Genomic DNA, 19,880 nt, shown 5'->3' with positions numbered 1-19,880 from the left:
TTTCCGGTGCCACTTTTTTTTTATTTTTTAAATTTGTTTTAATAGTCATCAAGTCCTGAAGCTCTCAGACTCCTGCTCGCTGCTTAAATTGCACGTGCAAGTTTTGCAAATTAAAAACAATAATTTTATCAAACATTTTGGTGCTCAGACATCAAACAGGGAACACGAATCGTTTACACTTTTTTTATAGAATCAGTTACGTTTGAATTCTGATCGAGAGAGAGAAGAAAATAAAAGAAAGGAATACGATCACAGGAATGTTTGAATTTTTTTTTGCAGATCGTTAAAAAAATAAAAACGCTGGTTTTTAAAGTCGCCCTCACAATATTTCACCCGTTTTAAACACTAGGGGTCAGAGTTACGTATCGCTCCTTTAAAAACGAAGCACGACGAGTGTTTAAGTGTTTGTTGTGTCACGCTGGATTTAAATAAAGTTTTGTATCGCACTTTTTCTTTCGCACATGTTCGTGTCGAGCTGTAAGGGAAGCCTTCATGTGTGCATTGAACCTGTGCGTGTGTGCAGAACATTATACAGTCAGCGTGTATTAATAGACTGTTAGAACACACACACACACACACACACACGTCGGTGTAAATGACATGAATGTGACCCTTCAGAGGGGCGTTCAAGAGTTGCACGGACTCTGCCGACGTCTGTTCTCACAATTTCACAAAATGTTTTTCTCTCTAAAACGAAAAAAAAAAAATAAAAAAAGTCTGAAACTTTCGATCAGAAAGCCTTAAACTCAAATAAAGACGCAGTTACTGCGGTCGTCCATGAGGTGGCAGCAAAGTCCGCCTGTTCTCAGCATCTTCTCTGGAGCTTCAGCAGCTCATTTATTTTGTAATATTTCATGTTATTATGCAGCTGTGAATAAAAGTGACTTCTGACATGTTGATTTGACTCAGAGCTGATTTTTTTTGTGTGTTAATTTTTAACAGAAGAAAATATCGACATATAATCGAATATCGTGGTTACACGGAAAAAATATTGAGATATATATTGTGGTCCAAATCGCCCAGCCTTACTTTAACTTTCCAAACACAAATATTGGCTGATTGAAAGTCAAAGTGTTCCCTCTCTCTCCCCTTCTGCAGTGTTTTTAATCTGGGCTGCAGTACCCATTTTAAACACCAGATGTCAGAGTTACGCACTTGCTCCTTTAAAAGAAAAACAAAGCCCGCTGCTTTGCGACCTCCACATTCCTTCGAGGCGAGCACGTTTAACTCGAGCCGACAGCTCCGGGTTGTGCAATAACTCCACATTCTGACGTGAAGCCCGAGTGCTCGGGGATCAACTCGTAATCCTGCCGAGCAACACGCCGAGTGACGTCACCTTTTAATACTTTCATCCCTCGAACAAAGAGCGAGTTCAGGGTCTCACGCTCCTCCTCGTGTACTCGATTATCAACAACATGAACCGACTCACATGCGAGAGCTCGTGGTGACAAATTTATTTTAGGTGTTTTAATTAGTTTAAAAAAAAAAAAAAAAAGGTGAAAATGTGAAGTGAAGAAGAGCAGAGAAACATGTTGGAGCATCGTGAGCGAATTTAAGTGCGAAACAAGTGAACGTTCTGCGTATAAATCAGGATTTCAGGAACGTCTTAGAAACATTTTAAAAGACCCGGATAAAGATTCAGGATCTGTTCTAAAAAAAAAAAATAAAAAATAAAAAGTTTCTAAAAGTCCAGTTTCTAGAAGTCATTATTCACTCCTTTAAAAATGTCTGAGACAAACACACCAGACTGCATTCAGAAGGTCAAAGGTCAAATCTGTGTTTTTTTCTAAATGTAGTTTGGCTTGTTTGGAGAGAGTGTCTACAGCCTCCTTGGCCCCGCCTCCTTGGCCCCGCGTCAGTTCAGCTCTAACCCAAAGAAATGCGTCTTCGGTCTGGACCTGAAGGACGCCCTCGCGGACGCCTCCAGCTCGTCGTGGTCCCTGAACGACGTGCTGTGCAGGATCTGTGAAGTCCTGTCGCGGAGCCTCTGCAGCCTGGGCTTCATCCTGCTGAGCGACGACTTCCTGCGGAGCGGCTTCTGCCTGGCCGGCGGATCCTCGCCGTCGACGCGGTCGGCGTCCTCGAGCTGACGCAGCCTGAGCGGCTTCAGGTTGGTCTGGAGGACCTTGGAGAAGCGCCACCGCGCTCCCTCGCCGCGCGTCCGGCTCTCCGATCCCGAGCGCGAGTCGTACGCTCCGATGATGTCGCGGATGTCCACGCTGGCGCCGTTGGTGAGGTACTGGCACGCCTTTCTCCCGCTGTAGTCCCTGATCTCCACGTCGGCGCCGTACGCCCCCACCAGCAGCTTCACCACCTCCATGTGGTTGTGCATGGCGGCCACATGCAGCGGCGTGTACCCCGTGTTGGAGCGAGCGTCCACGCTGACGGGAACATTGTGCTGCTTGGCGAAGTTAATGAGCATGGCGATGAGCTCGGGCTTCCCTCGCTTGGCGGCCCAGTGCAGGCAGGTGAACCCGGTTATGAAGTCCTTCCTGAGGACGAGGCTCGGCTCTGCGGCGAGGAGCGACGACAAGCCGCTCCACTCGCAGTCGGACGCGCACAGCATCCACTCGTGCTCCAGCGGGTCGAGAGTCACAGACGAGCGGTCGTCGTCCGGACCTGAAATCAAGGAGGCGGAGTCGCTGTTGCTCGTGCAGGAAAGATGGCCGGAGCCTGAGAACACCACGCTGCGCCTCACCTGGGGGGAGGAGCTTATCATCACCTGGATGAAATGCTTCCTGCTGCCTTTAGGGGAGCTGTTCCCCTCACTGCCTGACAGACTGGATGCATCATCCTCCTCCTCCTCCACCTCCACCTGGCCTGCTGGGTCGACCTGTGCTGTGGGAGCGGTCTCTGCAGGCCCGGGCAGGTTGAACATCGTTCCCTCGGCAGGTAGAGGTGAAGCCTCGATTACTGATATTTCCGGTATGTCTTGTGTTTTTTCAGCCCGCTGCCTCGTGGACTCCTTCCTGTGAACACTTCCTCTGTTCCCCATCTCACCTGAGCTGCCCTTCACGTCCTCAGAAACACACGCAGATCCCTCACTCTCTGCTCTGTCAGGTAGTAGACTGTTTTCAGGTGAGGAAACACGCGGAAGAAGTTTCGCCTGGCTCTCACTTCCGTAACCTGATCCAGCAGGTGCGCGCGGGGCCGCCGCGTCATCACCGCTCACCTGGACGCAGTCTCGCACGTGCGGCGCTGCAGAGACGCTCTCTGCGGCGTTCACGGACCCTCGGAACTTCTTCTTCACGCACACACACTTCACTCCGTCCTCCGTTTTCACGTAGGCAACGGTGTCCACGTACATTTTGAACCGGTTCCGGACGGCCGCCTTCTTCTGTGGATCCTCCGGGAAAACGGACCGGAAGTGCTCTATCAGCTCGGAGTTCTTCACTTTCCCGCCTCTCTCCTTCAGAAAGTCCAGAACCGCGTCCTGGGAGCACTCCAACGCCATTTCTTTAACTCGTATTAACGCTCACGGAGAGTTTTCCCCGGTGTCAACACGCTCACTAATCCATCCACAAAGAAACGAAGAAAGTAGATCCGTTAGCCATACTGAGGGAACGCTACCGTGACGCAGAGTTTATCTACGTGTCTCATTTCTATGCTCGAGGCGTTCTCTGCCTCCTAGCAACCGAGATCCATTGGACTGTACCATTCAACTCCGCGGGAGAAGGGGGGGAGCTAAACCACTAAAAGATTAGTCTTTTTGACTTTAAACGTGTAAAGATGTTGATTTGATATTTTACGTCTTAATAATAATTTATTTTAAATCTTATACATCAGACTCCATAATAGTGGTCGTAAATAAAAACTGTTTAAGCTGCTTTAGAATGACGTCACCTGTTTGAGAATAGTTTAGCTCAAAACTTGACGAAGTCCTATTTATTTATTTATTAGTGAAAAACTAAGAAAAATACTTTTTTTTAACGGGATCATGAGTTCAGAATTTCATAATTTGTCTTCCTCTCAAACATACCCTTTGTTTTTAAGATTTTATTAATCTATTTAAGTATTTAATTTGTTTGGTTAACTTTTCCATCTACGTGCATTTTGTTAGTCTTCCTTGAAAAACGTAATTTTTTTCAGTTTTAATATTTTTATTTCACACTTATCTGTTGAGGCCGAACATTTTAATTACTGTTAATTATAAAAGTGATCATCACTGTCACGTAAACGGGATTAACATTAATTTAACTGTATTGTTTGGGACTGAACAGGCCGACGCCCACCTGAGTCACCCAGGTGATCAATTAATCATTGTCATCTCACTTCAACAAATACAAGTCGCATCATGTCGTTTAAAACCCATTTTGAATTCTAGCACAAAATAAGTGTTTTCCCCACCTTTCCAATTTCTTTAGACGACGCCCACCTGCTGGAGTTTACTAAACACCAGACTATTATTCGTATACTCTCAGGAAACCACTTGTAAATATTTAGTTTTTATTAAAAACAAAGATCACTCTCTACAATCCTTTAAAACACACACACACACACACTTCAGTTCACTCAGCTGTTTGTTTGAAATCTTTCAGAGCAGGAAGGATGTCGTCCAGGTGACTCACACCTGAAACAAACACGACAGCTCAGTGAGGAATAACATGATTTTAACTTATCATCAGAGTCGATGTGTTTCTAATAATAAAAATGTCAAACAGATATCACACACATGATGACAAAAAGAACACCTCTCTGGCCGTTTGTTTTGATTTACCTAAAGAGTCTAAAATGTCCAGGATGAGGGCGTGGAAAGCCGGGAAGAACTCGTTGTGTTCCTTCACTTTGACGACGATGCTGGTAAACAAAAACAAAACAAAAACAGTTACGGTCGTCCTGGAGACGCTCCGGCAGGATATTCAAAACTAAATGTTTGTGTGTGTGTTCTGTTTTTAAAAAAACCTGTCGATGTCGTCCTCTCCCAGCAGATTATGGAGCCCGGCTGTGAGCTCGGAGCAGGACGCCAGTCTGGAGACCTGGTGCACCACCTGAGCAGGAGGAGCTTTGCTTTCTGGAAAACAGAAAATCGACATCCTGTTTTACTACAGCCTTCTAGACCTTCTAGAAATAAAGGGTGATGCTTCAAAAGGTCACCTAGTCCCAGGACGTCTCTCAGGTTCCTCATGGCGTTGGTCATCTCTCCCAGGCGGGTGTAGAGCTCGTTCATACGCGGGTAAACTCCGCTGAGGGAGCTCACGTCAAACAAGTTCTGGAAGTGAGACACCATGGAGCCCAGAGTGAAGCGAGTCGGACTCCTGAGGACCTGAGCGACCCCCACGACAACGCAGGTTAAAAGACTCGTTCGAGCACGCGCGTGTGTAAACACGGTAAAAGCGTCGTACCTTCTCGTCGTCGGTGGACGTGTTCTCCAGCATGGTGTCCACCTGCAGCATCATGTCCTCCACCTTCACCGTGTCTGCGGCGTGACGACCTCCATCGGACGTCTGCCACGGCGTCAGTCTGGCCGTCAGTTTACTTAAACTCTGCTGCAGGTCCTGCAAACACAGACACATGGTACAGTCCAACCTCTCTCAGGACTCAAATATATATAATCCTGAATTTCCCTCGGGATCAATAAAGTATCTATCTATCAAATATGAAAAAATACTTTTTGCATGCAGGTGTCGTTTACCGTCAGTAGGTGGAGCTGCTGAGCCCAGACCTCCAGCGTGGGAACGAGAGTCTGAAACTCAGCCGACTCCGAACCAGCGCTGGAGGCTTTCTGCCTGTGGAGCCGCAGGGGAGCTCTGGGATTGGTTGTTATCGTTCTGATCTCGTCCAATAACTGAAAATCAGAGTTTTTGGTGTCAAGATAAAAAGTGAATTTCAGGAAACAACTAAAAGTGACCTGCAGAAAAGATGAGGACAGGACGACCTTGTGATACTTGGAACACACGTCTCTGCTGTCCTCTTCAGGAAACCTGCAATTAAGTCAAATCAGATCAAAAGCACTCTTGTTTACGTGATTCTGTGTTTGCACTTGAACGCACCGCATCTCACCTCGCGTGATTGTGTTTTTGTAACATCTCCAGCCGACGCGCTTTGTGTTTGTAGAACTTGACGTCTTTGAGGGTGGGCCTACGCAGAGAAACACAAAATCAGCAAGAGAGTCCGCTGCAGTTCCTTTACTGTCCACTAGAGTCCTTCTCCTGCAGTGAGTCAGCTGACCTGACCTAAACACACACACACCTCGTCTCCAGCTCTTGTTTTAAACGCTCCACCTCCTTCTTCAGCTCCTCGATCTGACTTTTGCTCCCTCTCTGCTGCTCCTGGTACGCCTGTGACGAGATCAAGACAACGTGTCGTCGGCTGTTTTAAAAAAGCAGATTCATCTAAAAGCAAGACGAAGCTGTGAGTTCACCTTGAGAATGGTTTTGAACGTTTTGGTCACATGGCTGGACGCTTTGCTGGTCGTCACGTCACGGGTGACTTCAGAAGCTTCTGGATCTCCTTTAAGAGACCTGCGAGGGGGGGTAAGAACGTCAGATTTATTTTGGGGGGGCGTTTAAATCGTTAAAAGCAGGTGAGATATTATCGTTAGTGGGAATACCTGAGCTCGCCCAGCAGCCGACTCATTTTAGTCTCGTAGAAGTCGATCACTTCCAAAACCCTGCAGGCAGAGAACTCGAATTAATCTGCGTTATTTGAAAATCAGCTTAAAAAAAAAAAATCTATTTCCTCAGACATCAATAAACTACAATCTCCTGCACACTGGTGAAATTGCAAAAATGTTTTTAATCAAACAAGATGAGGATGCAAAATGTGCATGTGGATGGATCTTCTATTTTTACTGATGGTGTCCCACAGGGGTCTACACTCGGTCCTCTGTCGTTCTTACTGCTGCTCCGTTGGAGACTCCTGCCGGCCGACTTTGTCGCAGACGAGCTGGAAGGTCTGCTTCTGACGAGCCAGTCGTCGCTCCTCTTCTTTGATGGTGAAATAAAGTTTCCTCTGCAGCTGAGCCGTTTCCTCCTTCTGCCTGCCCAGCTTCTGCTCCAGAGAGTGACGCAGCATCTGAGGAGGAGGCGGAGTCAGAAAACACTCACGAGCATAAAAAGCCTGAAAAACCACTGGTCTTATTTTGTAGTCTTTTTTTAAACTATAGATACTAAAACAATGGAAACAGTGTCAGGTAAAAATATGATCAAATATGAAATTCAATAGTTTGGAAAAACGAGGTATCAAAAAGTTTTTCGACAGCCTGAGTTTGTCTCCACATGTTTGAAGTGGACGCAGACCTGTGCTTCCAGAGCTTCCTGTCTGTCCTGCTGCAGCTGCTGACTGCGGCTCTGCTGTCGGACGGCCTTCCCGATGCAGCGGTCCTCCAGGTCCTGGACTCTGGTCTTCACCATTTCCAGAAGCCCCTCCAGCTCCGAGACCCTCTGAGACTGCTGAGCCGCGCGACTCATGTGCTCCTGGACGTCCTCTCTGTGGGGGGGACGCGACATTTTCAAACCTGGTTTACGAAACTCGTAGATGAAACAAGTCGATTTGGCGGGAGACTACAAACTCCCGCCAAATTTCAGTTTTTTTTAAATGGGTTCTGGTACCTTTGGAGCCGTTTTATGGTTAAAAAAAATTCATCTTCCTCGCGTTGAAATGTCAGCTGAGGATCACAGTTTCTCATCATGACGCTAAAGATCTACTGGAGCCAATCAGATGCTGTCTTTACCTTCAGATCTCACTGGTGGTTTCAGTATTTGTGTAAAGGAGAAATGTGAGCCTCAGTTCGTTTCTCTATCATCAGGCTGAGTCTTCATACCTGCACTCAGGCGCGTCTGTGTGACACTCGTCAGGAGGCAGGAGGACAGGTGGTCGACACACTCGGCATATACATTATTAAACACACACACACACACACACACACACTGCAGGCATGTTTAAACATTAGTACATTTAAACTCTCAGTTTTCACATCGGAGAAAAAAACAAAGAAACGCCAGAAGCTTTAAAAGACCTTCAGACATAAATGTTTGTCAGGTTCAAACTATGGCTGCAGGCTTAAATGTGAGCTAATCGTTTGACCTCTAAAACTATGAGCATCTCTTTTCTTCAGAGTCCGAGTAACACCGTGAAGGCAGGTTCAATAGAATCCTACGATCAGAAACTCCAGCGACTCTCTGAATATTTTTGAGCGTTAAAGTTATCGTGATTGATGAGCTGTTGCAGGAAGGTGAAGCATCGGGGTGGTTTTATATTCTACTCGTGGGATGTTTGTCTCACTTGAGCTGGTTATTGGTCTTGATGAGCTCCTGGATGAGAGTCTGTCGTCTCTCCGAGTCGGTGAGCATCGTCCTCAGAGTCTGTCTCATCTCAACCGCGGACTTCTTGTCCAGCAGAACCAGATCTAAGACATAAAAAATGTCATTTATATCACACAGTCCATGGACATGGACAGGAGCAAAAAAACCTGCATGCATTAAATGCACAAATAAAGATTGTTTTTATTTCCAAATGAAAAAAATGGGATTTTAATTTTCTGCACCATTCTGCAAATTTGAACAAACGATCCAACATATTTAGAAAAACGAATTAAAGACTCACCGTTGAGGTTCTTATTCTCCACCGGGTCCGTGAAGTACATCGCTTTAAAGCCATGATGCTGCAGGAGTTTGTTCACGTCGTCCCACTCTACCTGCTCCTGCTGCAGGACAAACAGACAGAATAAATAGGAGACTCTCAAACTTATAATCATCACAGAACAACGTGAGCTCTACCTGAAACTGCCTGAAAGTCCACAGATAAACAAAAGTTGCACTCTTAGCTTGAAGACATTGAGATGTCTCACTCTGCAGGTCCATTCTTAACTCCTCTAAAGCATCACTAGTGAGTGCCTTCCTTCAGTGAGGTGCAACTGGTGATCAGGTTTCTGCAGCTTTCACAGCACCCCCCCCCCCCCCACACACCCCCCACACACACCAGCTGTCTACTACATACCTGCACTGTACGTGTGCATGCTTACTCACCTGATCCATCATTTCAGCCCCCTGCAAGAGAAAGAAGAAGATAAAGTTCCTTGCGCCGAATCCCGTTTAAAAATCCGTCAATTTAAAGAATACGTGCAGCGCAACACAAATAATCACAAATAAAAAACACTAACGTGCATTTTGAATTTTAAGGCTGTTCTAGATAATTCGGCAATAAAAAGTTGTCTGTATATGATCACAGTAACAATAAATGGATCTTCATGTTTAGTCAAATTTAACGCTTCTCCGTGACACACAGGCGGCAGCAGCTACAGCCTGCGCCGAACTCCATTTAAAAAAACATCATTTAAAGAAACCGAGCAGAAAACTACGAATCAAAGTCACTAACTGCGTAATAAACATGAAAAAATAATAAAGTTATCGTTTGGTACAATTCGGCACAATTATTTTATTGATTTAACATCAAACAGACCCTTTTCTTTAAGGGAACAGAAAGTTAGCATTTAGCTTATTTTTAGCTTTAGTCGCAACAACTTGACGTGAGCGGTTAAAACGTCACTGTAAAAGATGTTTAACCGTCAACAAAACCGGAATAAGTTACCCAGTAAGTTCCTGGAGTTTGTTTTCTCAGTTAAACACTGCAACTGTCAAATTACGGATCGTTATGGGTTTTTTTTAAATCCACTTCCGTATTTCAAATAAGTGCGCCCTGACGTAATCACATTCAGCCAATCGGAGGAGGGAATGTGTCTCTCTTGACCAATCGCTGTGCAGAGGACAGCATATCCACGCAGGCAGTGATGAGAAAACATGAAATCTAAATTTAACATTTCATGTAAAAGGAAACCACTAGTTATGAACATGTAACAATTCATGAAAACTTCAAAGACTTTAAATTTATTTTAAGTGCTGATAATTTATTTTAAAGTCTAGATGAATCTGTTTCTGTAGTTAAAACAAGTGACCACAAGGGGGCAGAAATGTTCCACCACAGTTAAAATCTCATTTGACTTGTATTAAAAAAAATGAACCCACACAGGGTGTTAAGAACTTTTTTTTTAAACTTGATTTGTAATAGATTACTAAAGGTGAATTAAATTTCCAATTCAAATAATAAAAAAAAAAATCTGAACTTTGCTTAAAGAAATAATTTAACAAAATAAACAGAAATCAAAATTCAGCTCCTGCACAGACTCGAAGGTCCCACCTATGATAAACCTGTAATTTACAGCAGGTGATGACATCATAAGGGAGCGGAGCCCATACCATCCTCCCCCTGAAAACATCGATTTTAATATGAACCACTTCGATCCTCCTATTATTGATTACTAATGTCTGACTGAATTGTGATATATCACCTGAATAAAGACTGTAGTGATAGATTTTCACAGTTTGATGGAGCTCATGCACTGGGTTTTACATCGACTGGCAACAGGATTAATTAAGAAGCAGCGGTTAATGAATGTGCAGAGATTTAATGAATATTTATTACTTCGTTCTTCTTTTTCTCTTTTTTACTCTGCAGCAAAGAATGCAACATCGAAAGTTAGAAAAGTTGTCTGATGATTATAAAATAAAAAAAACATGTTTTCCTTCGATCCCGAGGTGGCGCTGTAGCATTGAGATGTGAGGTTAAACAACTTTCATTTGATATCATATTTGTTTGAATTATTCAAGTTTAATTTGACCTTTAAGCCGTTAACACTACATCATTTACTAAAAATGGTGTGACGATGCAGTGAGCAGGTTGCTGGTTTGAATTCCCGTCTGACAGGAGCCTGTGTGGAGTCCAAACACATGCTCATTAGGTTACCTGCTGACTCTGAATTTCCCACAGGTGTGAATGTGTATATAGGTGTATATGTCTGCCCTGTGATTGGCTGGTGAACAGTCCAGGGTGTAACCCCACCTCCCATCTGATCTGATCACATTTTCACGTGAGATAAACAATCTAAACAGAAATCAATATATGTATATGTAAATTTGAAGAATAACACCCTGATGTCATAAACGTTTGACTACGATGTCATCTTTGTGGTCGAACCTGAAGAGGGAACAGACGGGCGGTCGAAACATAAGCCTCACACAGGGCACCATTAAGCCTCTAATGGGCTCTGATATCCGGAGGGAGGCGGGTGAGCCGGGTGAGGTGGGACTAATGAGGAGACTTCCTGATGGATGGATGACCTCCGCTACCCAGCGGTACAGAGAGAGAGAGAGAAAGAGAGAGAGAGGGAGAGGGAGAGAGAGAGAGAGAGAGAGAGAGAGGGAGAGAGGGATGTGGATGGGAGATCTGCTGAAATCAGCTCAAATATAAGAAAAAGAGAAAGTCATCAAACTCACGGAGAAGGAGTCTGGGTTTATTCATCGACCTGTTTTAACAGCAAAGAGTGACGTGATGACTCACGGATCTCACACAAGGAGTCAGAACAATGACGTTAGATATAAATTGGAGGAGTTAGCGGATTAATTCTTCAAGTTTTACAAAATAGCAAAAGGAAATACGAGGATTTTCTCGGGAGTGCAGGAATGTCACTTTTAGATCGAGTGGAGCGAATGGAGTATGAAGAGCTCTTTTCTCTCACTTACACTGAGATTCTATCGCCTCCAATCATCTCTAAACTTCGCCTCGGTTCAGAGCCGGGAGCGCCTGCTCTTATAGAGAGAGGGCCATCATTTTAAAGGGGGAGAAAAGGGGGTTGATGATGGGCTGTCCCCCTGGTGATGCAGAGAAGACAGCTGATCCAGAGTGAGATTATCAGACTCTCTCATGTTGCACAGGTGCAGCGTGGCTGATAGGACTCAAAGGTAAAAGTGTGCAAGACGGCCCCAGAGGACAGCTTTAGATGTGGGCAGATAAACGGGAGCCTGCTCCGATTTTTATGTCAACAACGACAAAGAGAGAGAGGCCGGCGTTTCACTCGGCGGAAGATGTTTTGATAATGTGATACTTTTACTGAGGCAGGAAGTTTAAGAAATAAAGCTGGAGGAGGAGAAGGAGGACAAGAGTGAGGAGGAGAAGGACGAGTCTCCTCCTTTATGATGGCTGACTCAGCCGCGAATTCCTGCGTCTCTCGGGGCCCGAAGAGAGAATCAGTTAGGGAGGCCGGATTCCTCTTGTTGACCTTCATTGACAAACTTTGGTTTTCAAAACATCACTAAGCAGTGACTGCTGTCAGATGGGGGGGGGGGCTTTGAGAGGTTTCCGATTTTGCATTTTCGGCTGCTTTGGTTTAAAGTTTAAACTAATCCACCAAAAAAACGAAAAAACATCTCAAATCTGTGTGGTCATTTTTTTTTTTTTATTCAATCTGTATCTCTGTGCGTTGACACGGTTTCTACAGGTGTCATATTTTTCATGCTTTACAGGTGGAGCTCATGCATCAGGCCACAGAGTCCGGATCACACTCCAGGAAAGATTCAAGCACAAATGTTTTTATAAAGTTCAGAGGAGAAGGAGCCGGTCTGCACATGCTCTTAAAATACATCATGGAAATAAATAAATACATTAGATATGTTACATTTACCCTGTGTGTGTGTGTGTGTGTGAGTGTGTGTTTGAGGTTTTTTACATCCAGAAGAAACACATGATGTGTCACAGGATGACAGACGATGTCAGTTTGGTTCATCGAACATAAAACAGGATGTTGGAACAGAATCACAAAGAGTGAGAGATGAGGAATAAAAACGTGACAGCTGGCTTCATCTTTGGTGATTTTTTTCACTGGCCTGAACAGAAACAAAAAAGGAAAAGTCATCTGACGATCTCCACGTTGACGCCTTCCGCTCCCTTTGCATAAAGTTCTCTCGTCTCGTTCGTGTCGGGATATATTTAAGTGTCGCTCCGGTTTTTTTTTTAGTCGTCCAGGTAGAAGAAGTGTCTGAGATCTGAAACGAATCTTTCATCTCGCAGACGTCGTGAAGATGTAAATTCATCAGACATGCAACGTGAAGTCGTCTACTCTTTACAAGTTCTCAAAGTCTCTTTGTACATCAGTCTCTGTATAAAGTTGCATAACTGAATGTTTATTTTAGTGCTGGCTGAGAGGAAGAAGGAGGTTTTAAGAATGATTTTGGAAATGTGTTTCAGTCCACTGATTCAGACGTCTGAATTCAGCCTGAGACGATCCAGAGAAGTTAGTCCAGACACAAACACTTACAGAAAGTCTGAATTCCTGCAACAGCAGCAGCAGCAGCAGCAGCGTGCAGCAGCAGCAGCGTGCAGCAGCAGCGTGCAGCAGCAGCAGCAACAACGTGCAGCAGCAGCAGCGTGCAGCAGCAGCGTGCAGCAGCAGCAGCAGCAGCGTGCAGCAGCAGCAGCAGCGGCAGCAGCAGCGGCGTGCAACAGCAGCAGCGTGCAGCAGCAACATGCAGCGGCGTGCAACAGCAGCTTGCAGCAGCAGCGTGCAACAGCAGCAGCAGCAGCAACAGCAGCGTGCAACAGCAGCGTGCAACAGCAGCGTGCAACAGCAGCGTGCAGCAGCAGCAGCGTGCAGCAGCAGCAGCGTGCTGCAGCGTGCAGCAGCAGCAGCGTGCTGCAGCGTGCAGCAGCGTGCAGCAGCAGCAGCGTGCTGCAGCAGCAGCAGCGTGCTGCAGCAGCAGCAGCGTGCTGCAGCAGCAGCAGCAGCAGCGTGCTGCAGCGTGCAGCAGCGTGCAGCAGCAGCCGTGTGCAGCAGCAGCGTGCAGCAGCAGCGTGCTGCAGCAGCAGCAGCAGCAGCAACAACGTGCAGCAGCAGCAACAACGTGCAGCAGCAGCAGCGTGCAGCAGCAGCAGCAGCGTGCTGCAGCAGCAGCAGCAGCAGCAGCAACAACGTGCAGCAGCAGCAACAACGTGCAGCAGCAGCAGCAACACCGTGCAGCAGCAGCAGCGTGCAGCAGCAACAACGTGCAGCAGCAGCGTGCAGCAGCAACAACGTGCAGCAGCAGCGTGCAGCAGCAGCGTGCAGCAGGAGCAGCAGCAGGAAAAGGTTAGTCTCAGGTGTTGGGAGCGAACTGGTCCTGCTCGATGGGTTTCTTCACCCAGGCTCCGAGGCCGGCTTTGTGAAAAGCTCTGAACAGGCTCTGCTTGGAGGTGTGGTACTCTGCTGCTGCCTGCTTGGCTTCGTGGTAGCTGCTGGGCCTCGACGTCCTGATCCGCAGGGAGGACGACAGCTGCAGAGACGAAACACAGACATGTGACCCGTGGTCGAACTACTTTTAACCTTCTGTAAGATGCCACATGAACAACAATCTCATTTTCAGGTGTTGCCGAGACTAAAAGGATTCTGGATCACTCCGTGTGAGTCTGTGGACTCGAGATCTAAAGGGTTACCTTGCAGTGCAGGCGCATCCAGTGACTGTACAGAGCGTGTTTACAGAGTCGGGAAGGTCGACCGAGGTCGTCCTTCCCCGTGGTGGCGTTGATCACCTCCAGACCCTGATCGCCCACCACCCAGTTCACGCTGAAGTTCGGAGCTTTTCCCGGCTGACGAGCCTCCGCGTTGCTGATTCCTGGCGGGACACAGAGTCATCAGACCCACAGAGGCCGAACCGGATGTTTTCTCTTTGTGCAGATTCAGAGGCTGCAGACACCGTCATGACTTCAGCGTCGTTCGAGTGTTTGTTTGTGTGTTTCTCACCGCTCAGCAGGGGTTTGTTGAGGCTGAAGGACGGCGGCAGGTCCTCGATCTCGGTGATCCTCTGGTACATGGCTCTGGATAGGTGGTCCGCGTGGTACAGGCTGCCCAGGATGATGCTGGAGAAGTAGAGCGGCTCGGTGAAGTAGCTCATCAGAGAGCCCTGAAAGCCCACCACGTTCCACCTGAGCACACACACACACACACACACACACACACAAGATGTACAGACTGAGATCTTCTAGTCGTGTTTTCAAACGACAGACGTTAAAATCTGCAAACATCCACCCTGCCTGAGATCGCTCTCTCAGAAACGTCGTCTGATTGGAGCTCAGAGGAGTCCAGAGCTCGCGGCGACCTCCCGCAGGTTCATCAGACGGGCTAATCAGAGCTCGGCGGGCGCCGCGACACCTGACCGAGTGATTGCTCTCATAATTCAGCCTCTTCACACATGCACATAATCATCAGGAGTCCTGCTGCTCGGCTCCAAAACACCCTTCAGGCGTGGAGTGGCTCTGCGGCGCTGCGTCCGACAACGCTGAAGAGGGAAACTTCAGCTTGTGCGAAAAGCTAAATTACAGATAATACTGGTTTATTTACACACACGGAGGGATGTAAACTCTGCGGCAGGGTTTTCTTTTAAATGTGATAATTCGTTTGGAGCGCATGACCTTCAGAAAGAGAGACAAGGTTGACATGAAAGCTGGACACAAACCTGGCGATCTTGTCACTGCAGGACATGGTGAGCAGCCTCTCGCCCTGCAGGACTCCGTCCCACGTCTGGATGGTGTTACTGGACCGGACCGGGATGGTTCCTTCGCCGGACTCGATCTTAGTGCGGAGCTGTCCACGAGCTTTCCTGTTCGGGTGTCTGTCTCCCTGATCTGAGGACACACACACACACACACACACACAGAGTCATCCTCGTCTTTCTTTTCCAATCACGTCTCTTAACGTCTCCTCCTCTCACCTTCCATCCCGGCCTCGTGAGGGGAGAAGATCCGGGCGTCTCCGCACGGCGACGTGCTGATGTAAAGGTGGAACTGGACGTTTTCTTTCAGCTGGAATCCTCGTCTGTTTTCGCAGCGGCTGAAGATGGACTTCTCGTGCTCGTCGTCATGGTTACTGCGGACGAACGACATGCAACTTCTCGCCTCAACCGTCTTCAAAATATGCAGATTTTTTTCGACTAAGATTCAGAAAGTAAAAACTTCACGAGGTCACGTTTAAAGGAGTAACGTGCAACTCCGACGCCGAGGGTAAAAAAGCCCGTCGGCTCTCACCTGAGGAAGTGCTCCAGCTGTGAGTACAGGAACCGGATGAGCGAGCGGCGAGCCACGATCTCAGCGTGACAGTCGTTCAGAGCGAAACCTCGGTCGCTCATGTACTCGCCGTTGATGCACTTTGTCCCCGTGGAGACGCAGATCACCTCCGCCTCCTTCACATCCGTACCTGTGCCGGAAAAAAAAAAACGACTTTAGGAATCACGGGGGGGGGGGGAATAAAACCCTGCAGCTGCCTCAGAAGCCGAGACTTCAAACCCCCCCCCCTCCCCCAAGGAGGAATTGGGGTTTACCCGTTGTCATGACGACGCCGGCCAGCACTTTCCGTCTGGCGTGCGGAGACGTGAAGTTCTCTGTCAGCTCGCTGAACTTGTCGACAACCAGGCGGGAGACGGCGTCCGCGAGGACCTGACGGAGAAATGTGAAAAAAAAAAAAAAAAAAAAAAAACATTGACCGATTATTTGCAACTTTATTTTCCTGAATTCCTGTTTAGACAAACTGAGTCCAGTTATATTTAATATGTGAATGAAAAGATCGGGTGAAGGGGGCGGGGTCTCAGAGTTCTTCCTGCTTCCTCTCCTTTCCCGTATCGGACAATTCTCCCGTGGTTACTTCCTGTCGTTGAATTTAAATGCTTCTTTCATCCTCTGAACATGAATATTAATATATTTTATTTAACGATTTAACAAAGCTGCTTGGCTTTAACGTCCACCTGTTGTTTCAGAAACATGGACGCCCGAGGAACGCATCGCTTTGTGTCCTTTGTTGATGTTCTGTGCAAAGAGAAAGATGTCGGGGGAAAAAAACGACGAACAAAACGGCACCAGTGCAGTAAAAAAAAACGAGTGAAAGCTTCTTATCAGCTCGGAAACTCTTTCTGAATATTTCAATTAAAAAATCCGGCGTGGTGTGAATGACAGGCGAGCAGCTTAAAACAGTCAGATCTACGCTCCGCTGACTGCTCAGTGAGCGACTCGAGAGGCGGCGATAATGAACCCGGTGTTTGAGAAGCACTCGAAGCGAGATGTTCATTAAGATAGCGGCTTTGTTAGCGGCGCGCGGGGGATTACAGGCGGGGATTAGCTCCCGTCTAAATGCGTTCTCGGGTGTGTGTTCGACGATCCTGAGGCTTCTCCGTCTCAGACTCTGTCAGGTGGGTCACGAGGGGGGGGGGGGGGGGGGGGGCCCTGAACCACCACAGAGACCGTAAACTTCCTGAGATGAGAGTGAAAATGCTAAAGTGAAAATGCTAAAGCGAAAATGCTAAAGTGAGTCTCTTCCCAAAGACCTTAAAAATGTTTGCACTTTTTTTTTTGCGTTAAAATCTACGTAAAAAAAACCCAACCTCAAAAGGCGCCAACAGCACAAACCCAGAGGTTAAAGGTCAGCGAGTGAATTAGCTAAAGTGTCCCCTGGCAGACTCTAGTGGACAGTGGAGGAACTGCAGGCGTTAGTAAACATTTTAGTTTGAGTCCTGGAGGTTTTTACTTTCAGGGCTGAAATTAAAGATGATGAAAACTAAATCTTTAACGGCTCTTTAAGTAAAATAATAAAAGGAATTAAACATTTATTACTCCTGAAAGGACAAATCACTTCGCTCTAAACTGGTTTCTGCAGCAACGATTCTATTTTCAAACAGGACGTGACCGAAAGGTGAAATGTCCTCACCTGTGGCAGGTGGAGCTGCAGTCCCTCTCGGGGGATGGGTTGTTTGGATGGCGCCTGGTCCAGCTGCATGTTGAACAGAGCGGACAGAGCGGCCTGTGCGGCCCGAGCCTTCGCCAGCTTCTTGTTCCTCCCCGAGCCCTGAAAGGTCCGAGCGTCCACCCTCACCGACATCACAAAGTTCTTTGCGTGGCTCTCCCCGCTCTCCGACACAAAGTCGTACTTGAGGCCTGGCCGCAGCTCGTTCAGGATCATGATGGGGTTCTTGCCGCTGGTTGGGGACATGAAGGGGGAGGGGGGTGGAGGTAAGGGGGGCTGGGGCAGGTTCGGGGTCGGGGAGGGGAGTAAGGGGTACTCGACTCCCAGCGAGCAGAACGAACCGTTACCGTTCGGCGTGAGGTAAAAGGGGTCATCCACAGGGGCGGAAGTCTCGAAGGCGTTGAAGAGCATGTCGGGGAAGTCGGCCTGGTCCGAGGTGAAGTCTGTGTGGACCGACAGAGTCCGGCCCATCGCCATGTGGGCCTCCGAGGCGTTGGGAAACTGGACAAACGATCTCAGAGCTTTCTCCGCTGCGCTCAGCTTCGCTTTCTTCTTGGTGGGACCGGATCCTTCGAAGAGCTGCCCGTTGACCTCCACGGTCATGACGAAGACGGGGGCGTGGACCGGTCCGGTCTGAGACAGCAGCTTGTACTGGAGGCCCGGTTTGATCTCGTTGAGCTGCATGAGGGCGTTCTTCGGCAGGACGGGCCCCGGGGCTTTCTTGCGCTTCTTGGGCCGATACTTTGAGTGCGCGTGCCTGTTGTTGCCCTCCTCGAGGGGACGCTTCCGCCCGCCCCCGGCGCTCCCGTTGGGGAGCCGAGCAGCCTCCGCCGTGACCCCCTCTTTGGAGAAGAGGTTGTCCACGTTGCGGTTTTCTTTAACATCTGTGCTGCACGAACCTGCGGTGCCCAGAGAGAGTAACTCACAACGCCTTCGTTGCAGGATCTTGTAAATGTAAAATTTAGAGATTCCTTTATCTCTCTTTGCAAACTGAACAAGTGATGTGTGTTCCTTCATGGATACCTGGGAGGCTGCACGAGATACTGCTGCAGGTTTCATCTTTAGATATTCATTCATCTACGACTCAAGACTAGGACTAACAAAAAAGCAAATGATGCCTAAACTTCAAACTCCTCTAGTCTCAAGTCTCCCATCTACTTGTTCTATCTCTTTGCAGTTGGAACACAAATCACCCGAGCCGGTTAACAAAGCTGATGGAACTTAATGTAAATTTCCATTTATAACATCCTCCAGCAAAAGCTCCAGAGGTTACTCCTTTGGGTGCTCAGGACACAAAAAGGCAGGTTTTTAGAGAGCTTGGCTCGGACAGAAAGGAAAAAGGCTGCAAAGAATGATTTCCCAAAATAATTCTGTTTTTTTTTTTTTTTTCAACCGAGCCTGAAGGAAAGCATCAGAGAGATTAGGACATCAAATGTGCAGATTCAGACAGAAAAGCTCCTAAAGACGATCCATCAGGAGGTTAGAAGGCTTTCAGATGTAATCAAATGACTCACAGGTGGATTCAGTTTGGAGTTATTCCTCCTCATATGAACTGTAAAAACCACTCAGTGTACAGTGAGCCGACGACTGTAGAAGAAGAAAACAAGGACGGGACTCAAACACAATGGATGATAAACCCCCCCCACCCCCCCCCCCCCCGAGCTACAACAGAGCGAGCTGATTAACGGTCTGCCGGGAGGAAGGGACGCTCTGTTATTGTTGTCGGCGTGCAGAAACATCCGCACGCAGCTCAAGCAGAAACTCCTCTTCGGAGCGGAAAGAGGCGAGAAATCTGCAAAGTCAAAACTCTGAGGTTCTGAATGGTTCTGCTCCGATTTGAAGGTCGGTCCTGTTCGCGTAGATTTGAGCCCAAAGTCTTTGGACAACCTTGAACGCTACGCTAAACTGTCCCGACATAATCCGTGTTTTCTCCCTGCTGCTTTCTGTTACTCAAAACACGGACAGGATTACTACGGTGGCCAATAAGAGCCAAAGCTACAGCCGGCATGGTGAGACTCTGCTCTGATGTACAAGCAAAGAAAGAGTCCTAAAAAGGGGGGACTCAAGCCGGGAATGTTTGGCCACCAACGTTTGCCACGAGATCTGCGGGCTACAGAAACGGGAGAGAGTGGTTTCAGATGTTAGCACCCGTCTCTGGAGGCTCGGGGGGGGGGGGGGGGGGGGGGGGAGCGGGTTTTGGTCTAATCCAGCTGGGGTGCCAACATGTACGGTTTTAAAAAATGGGACGTCTCCCATTGGTTTTTGAATCCGTCAATGTCTGTTTGAAGACTGGAAACCATGACTCAAACTTTGAGTGGAACCGGCTGCAACACGCCCACCTGTCAGTCAA

General features: G+C 47.6%; 3 protein-coding genes across 3 annotated transcripts; all 3 read right to left on the bottom strand.

The window, feature by feature from the left end:
* Positions 1-1,693: 1,693 nt before the first annotated feature.
* Positions 1,694-3,656, bottom strand: LOC306818758 (ankyrin repeat domain-containing protein SOWAHC-like). Its single transcript, XM_079336479.1, has one exon. It carries the CDS (start codon positions 3,452-3,454, stop codon positions 1,856-1,858), a length of 1,599 nt encoding a protein of 532 aa, XP_079192605.1. The 5' UTR covers positions 3,455-3,656; the 3' UTR covers positions 1,694-1,855.
* A 773-nt stretch (positions 3,657-4,429) lies between these two features.
* cep70 (centrosomal protein 70) lies at positions 4,430-9,646 on the bottom strand. The gene is made up of 17 exons (XM_079335909.1): positions 9,529-9,646; positions 8,967-8,987; positions 8,545-8,644; positions 8,224-8,347; positions 7,239-7,428; positions 6,839-7,014; positions 6,551-6,610; positions 6,362-6,461; positions 6,190-6,278; positions 6,001-6,078; positions 5,876-5,921; positions 5,633-5,785; positions 5,343-5,495; positions 5,095-5,263; positions 4,903-5,011; positions 4,718-4,797; positions 4,430-4,570 (listed from the first exon to the last, which is right to left on the bottom strand). The coding sequence occupies exons 2-17, from the start codon at positions 8,976-8,978 to the stop codon at positions 4,509-4,511; spliced, it is 1,701 nt and encodes a 566-aa protein (XP_079192035.1). The 5' UTR covers positions 8,979-8,987; positions 9,529-9,646; the 3' UTR covers positions 4,430-4,508.
* Positions 9,647-13,875: 4,229 nt separating this feature from the next.
* On the bottom strand, positions 13,876-19,608 carry LOC306818928 (double-stranded RNA-specific editase 1-like). The gene is made up of 8 exons (XM_079336663.1): positions 17,495-19,608; positions 16,119-16,233; positions 15,826-15,994; positions 15,513-15,667; positions 15,258-15,426; positions 14,546-14,727; positions 14,239-14,417; positions 13,876-14,078 (listed from the first exon to the last, which is right to left on the bottom strand). Exons 1-8 carry the CDS (start codon positions 18,605-18,607, stop codon positions 13,902-13,904), a joined length of 2,259 nt encoding a protein of 752 aa, XP_079192789.1. The 5' UTR covers positions 18,608-19,608; the 3' UTR covers positions 13,876-13,901.
* Positions 19,609-19,880: the final 272 nt, after the last annotated feature.

Source organism: Symphodus melops (genome assembly GCF_947650265.1).
Source record: "Symphodus melops genome assembly, chromosome: 23".
Classification (NCBI taxonomy): domain Eukaryota; kingdom Metazoa; phylum Chordata; class Actinopteri; order Labriformes; family Labridae; genus Symphodus; species Symphodus melops.
Note: the sequence above shows the minus strand (reverse complement) of the source record. Positions and strands in the feature narration are given on the sequence as shown.

What these genes read in the sequence shown, in the direction of transcription:
- LOC306818758 (XM_079336479.1), bottom strand. Translation starts at nt 3,454, where the DNA reads ATGGCGTTGGAGTGCTCCCAGGACGCGGTTCTGGACTTTCTGAAGGAG.
- cep70 (XM_079335909.1), bottom strand. An exon ending in CGTCCACCGACGACGAGAAG is followed by an intron (nt 5,264 to 5,342) that starts GTACGACGCTTT and finishes GGGGTCGCTCAG; the next exon opens with GTCCTCAGGAGTCCGACTCG. An exon ending in GGAGAGGACGACATCGACAG is followed by an intron (nt 4,798 to 4,902) that starts GTTTTTTTAAAA and finishes TTTGTTTACCAG; the next exon opens with CATCGTCGTCAAAGTGAAGG.
- LOC306818928 (XM_079336663.1), bottom strand. Translation starts at nt 18,607, where the DNA reads ATGAATGAATATCTAAAGATGAAACCTGCAGCAGTATCTCGTGCAGCC. An exon ending in CAGCTGGAGCACTTCCTCAG is followed by an intron (nt 15,668 to 15,825) that starts GTGAGAGCCGAC and finishes GTTCGTCCGCAG; the next exon opens with TAACCATGACGACGAGCACG. An exon ending in TGCAGTGACAAGATCGCCAG is followed by an intron (nt 14,728 to 15,257) that starts GTTTGTGTCCAG and finishes GTGTGTGCTCAG; the next exon opens with GTGGAACGTGGTGGGCTTTC.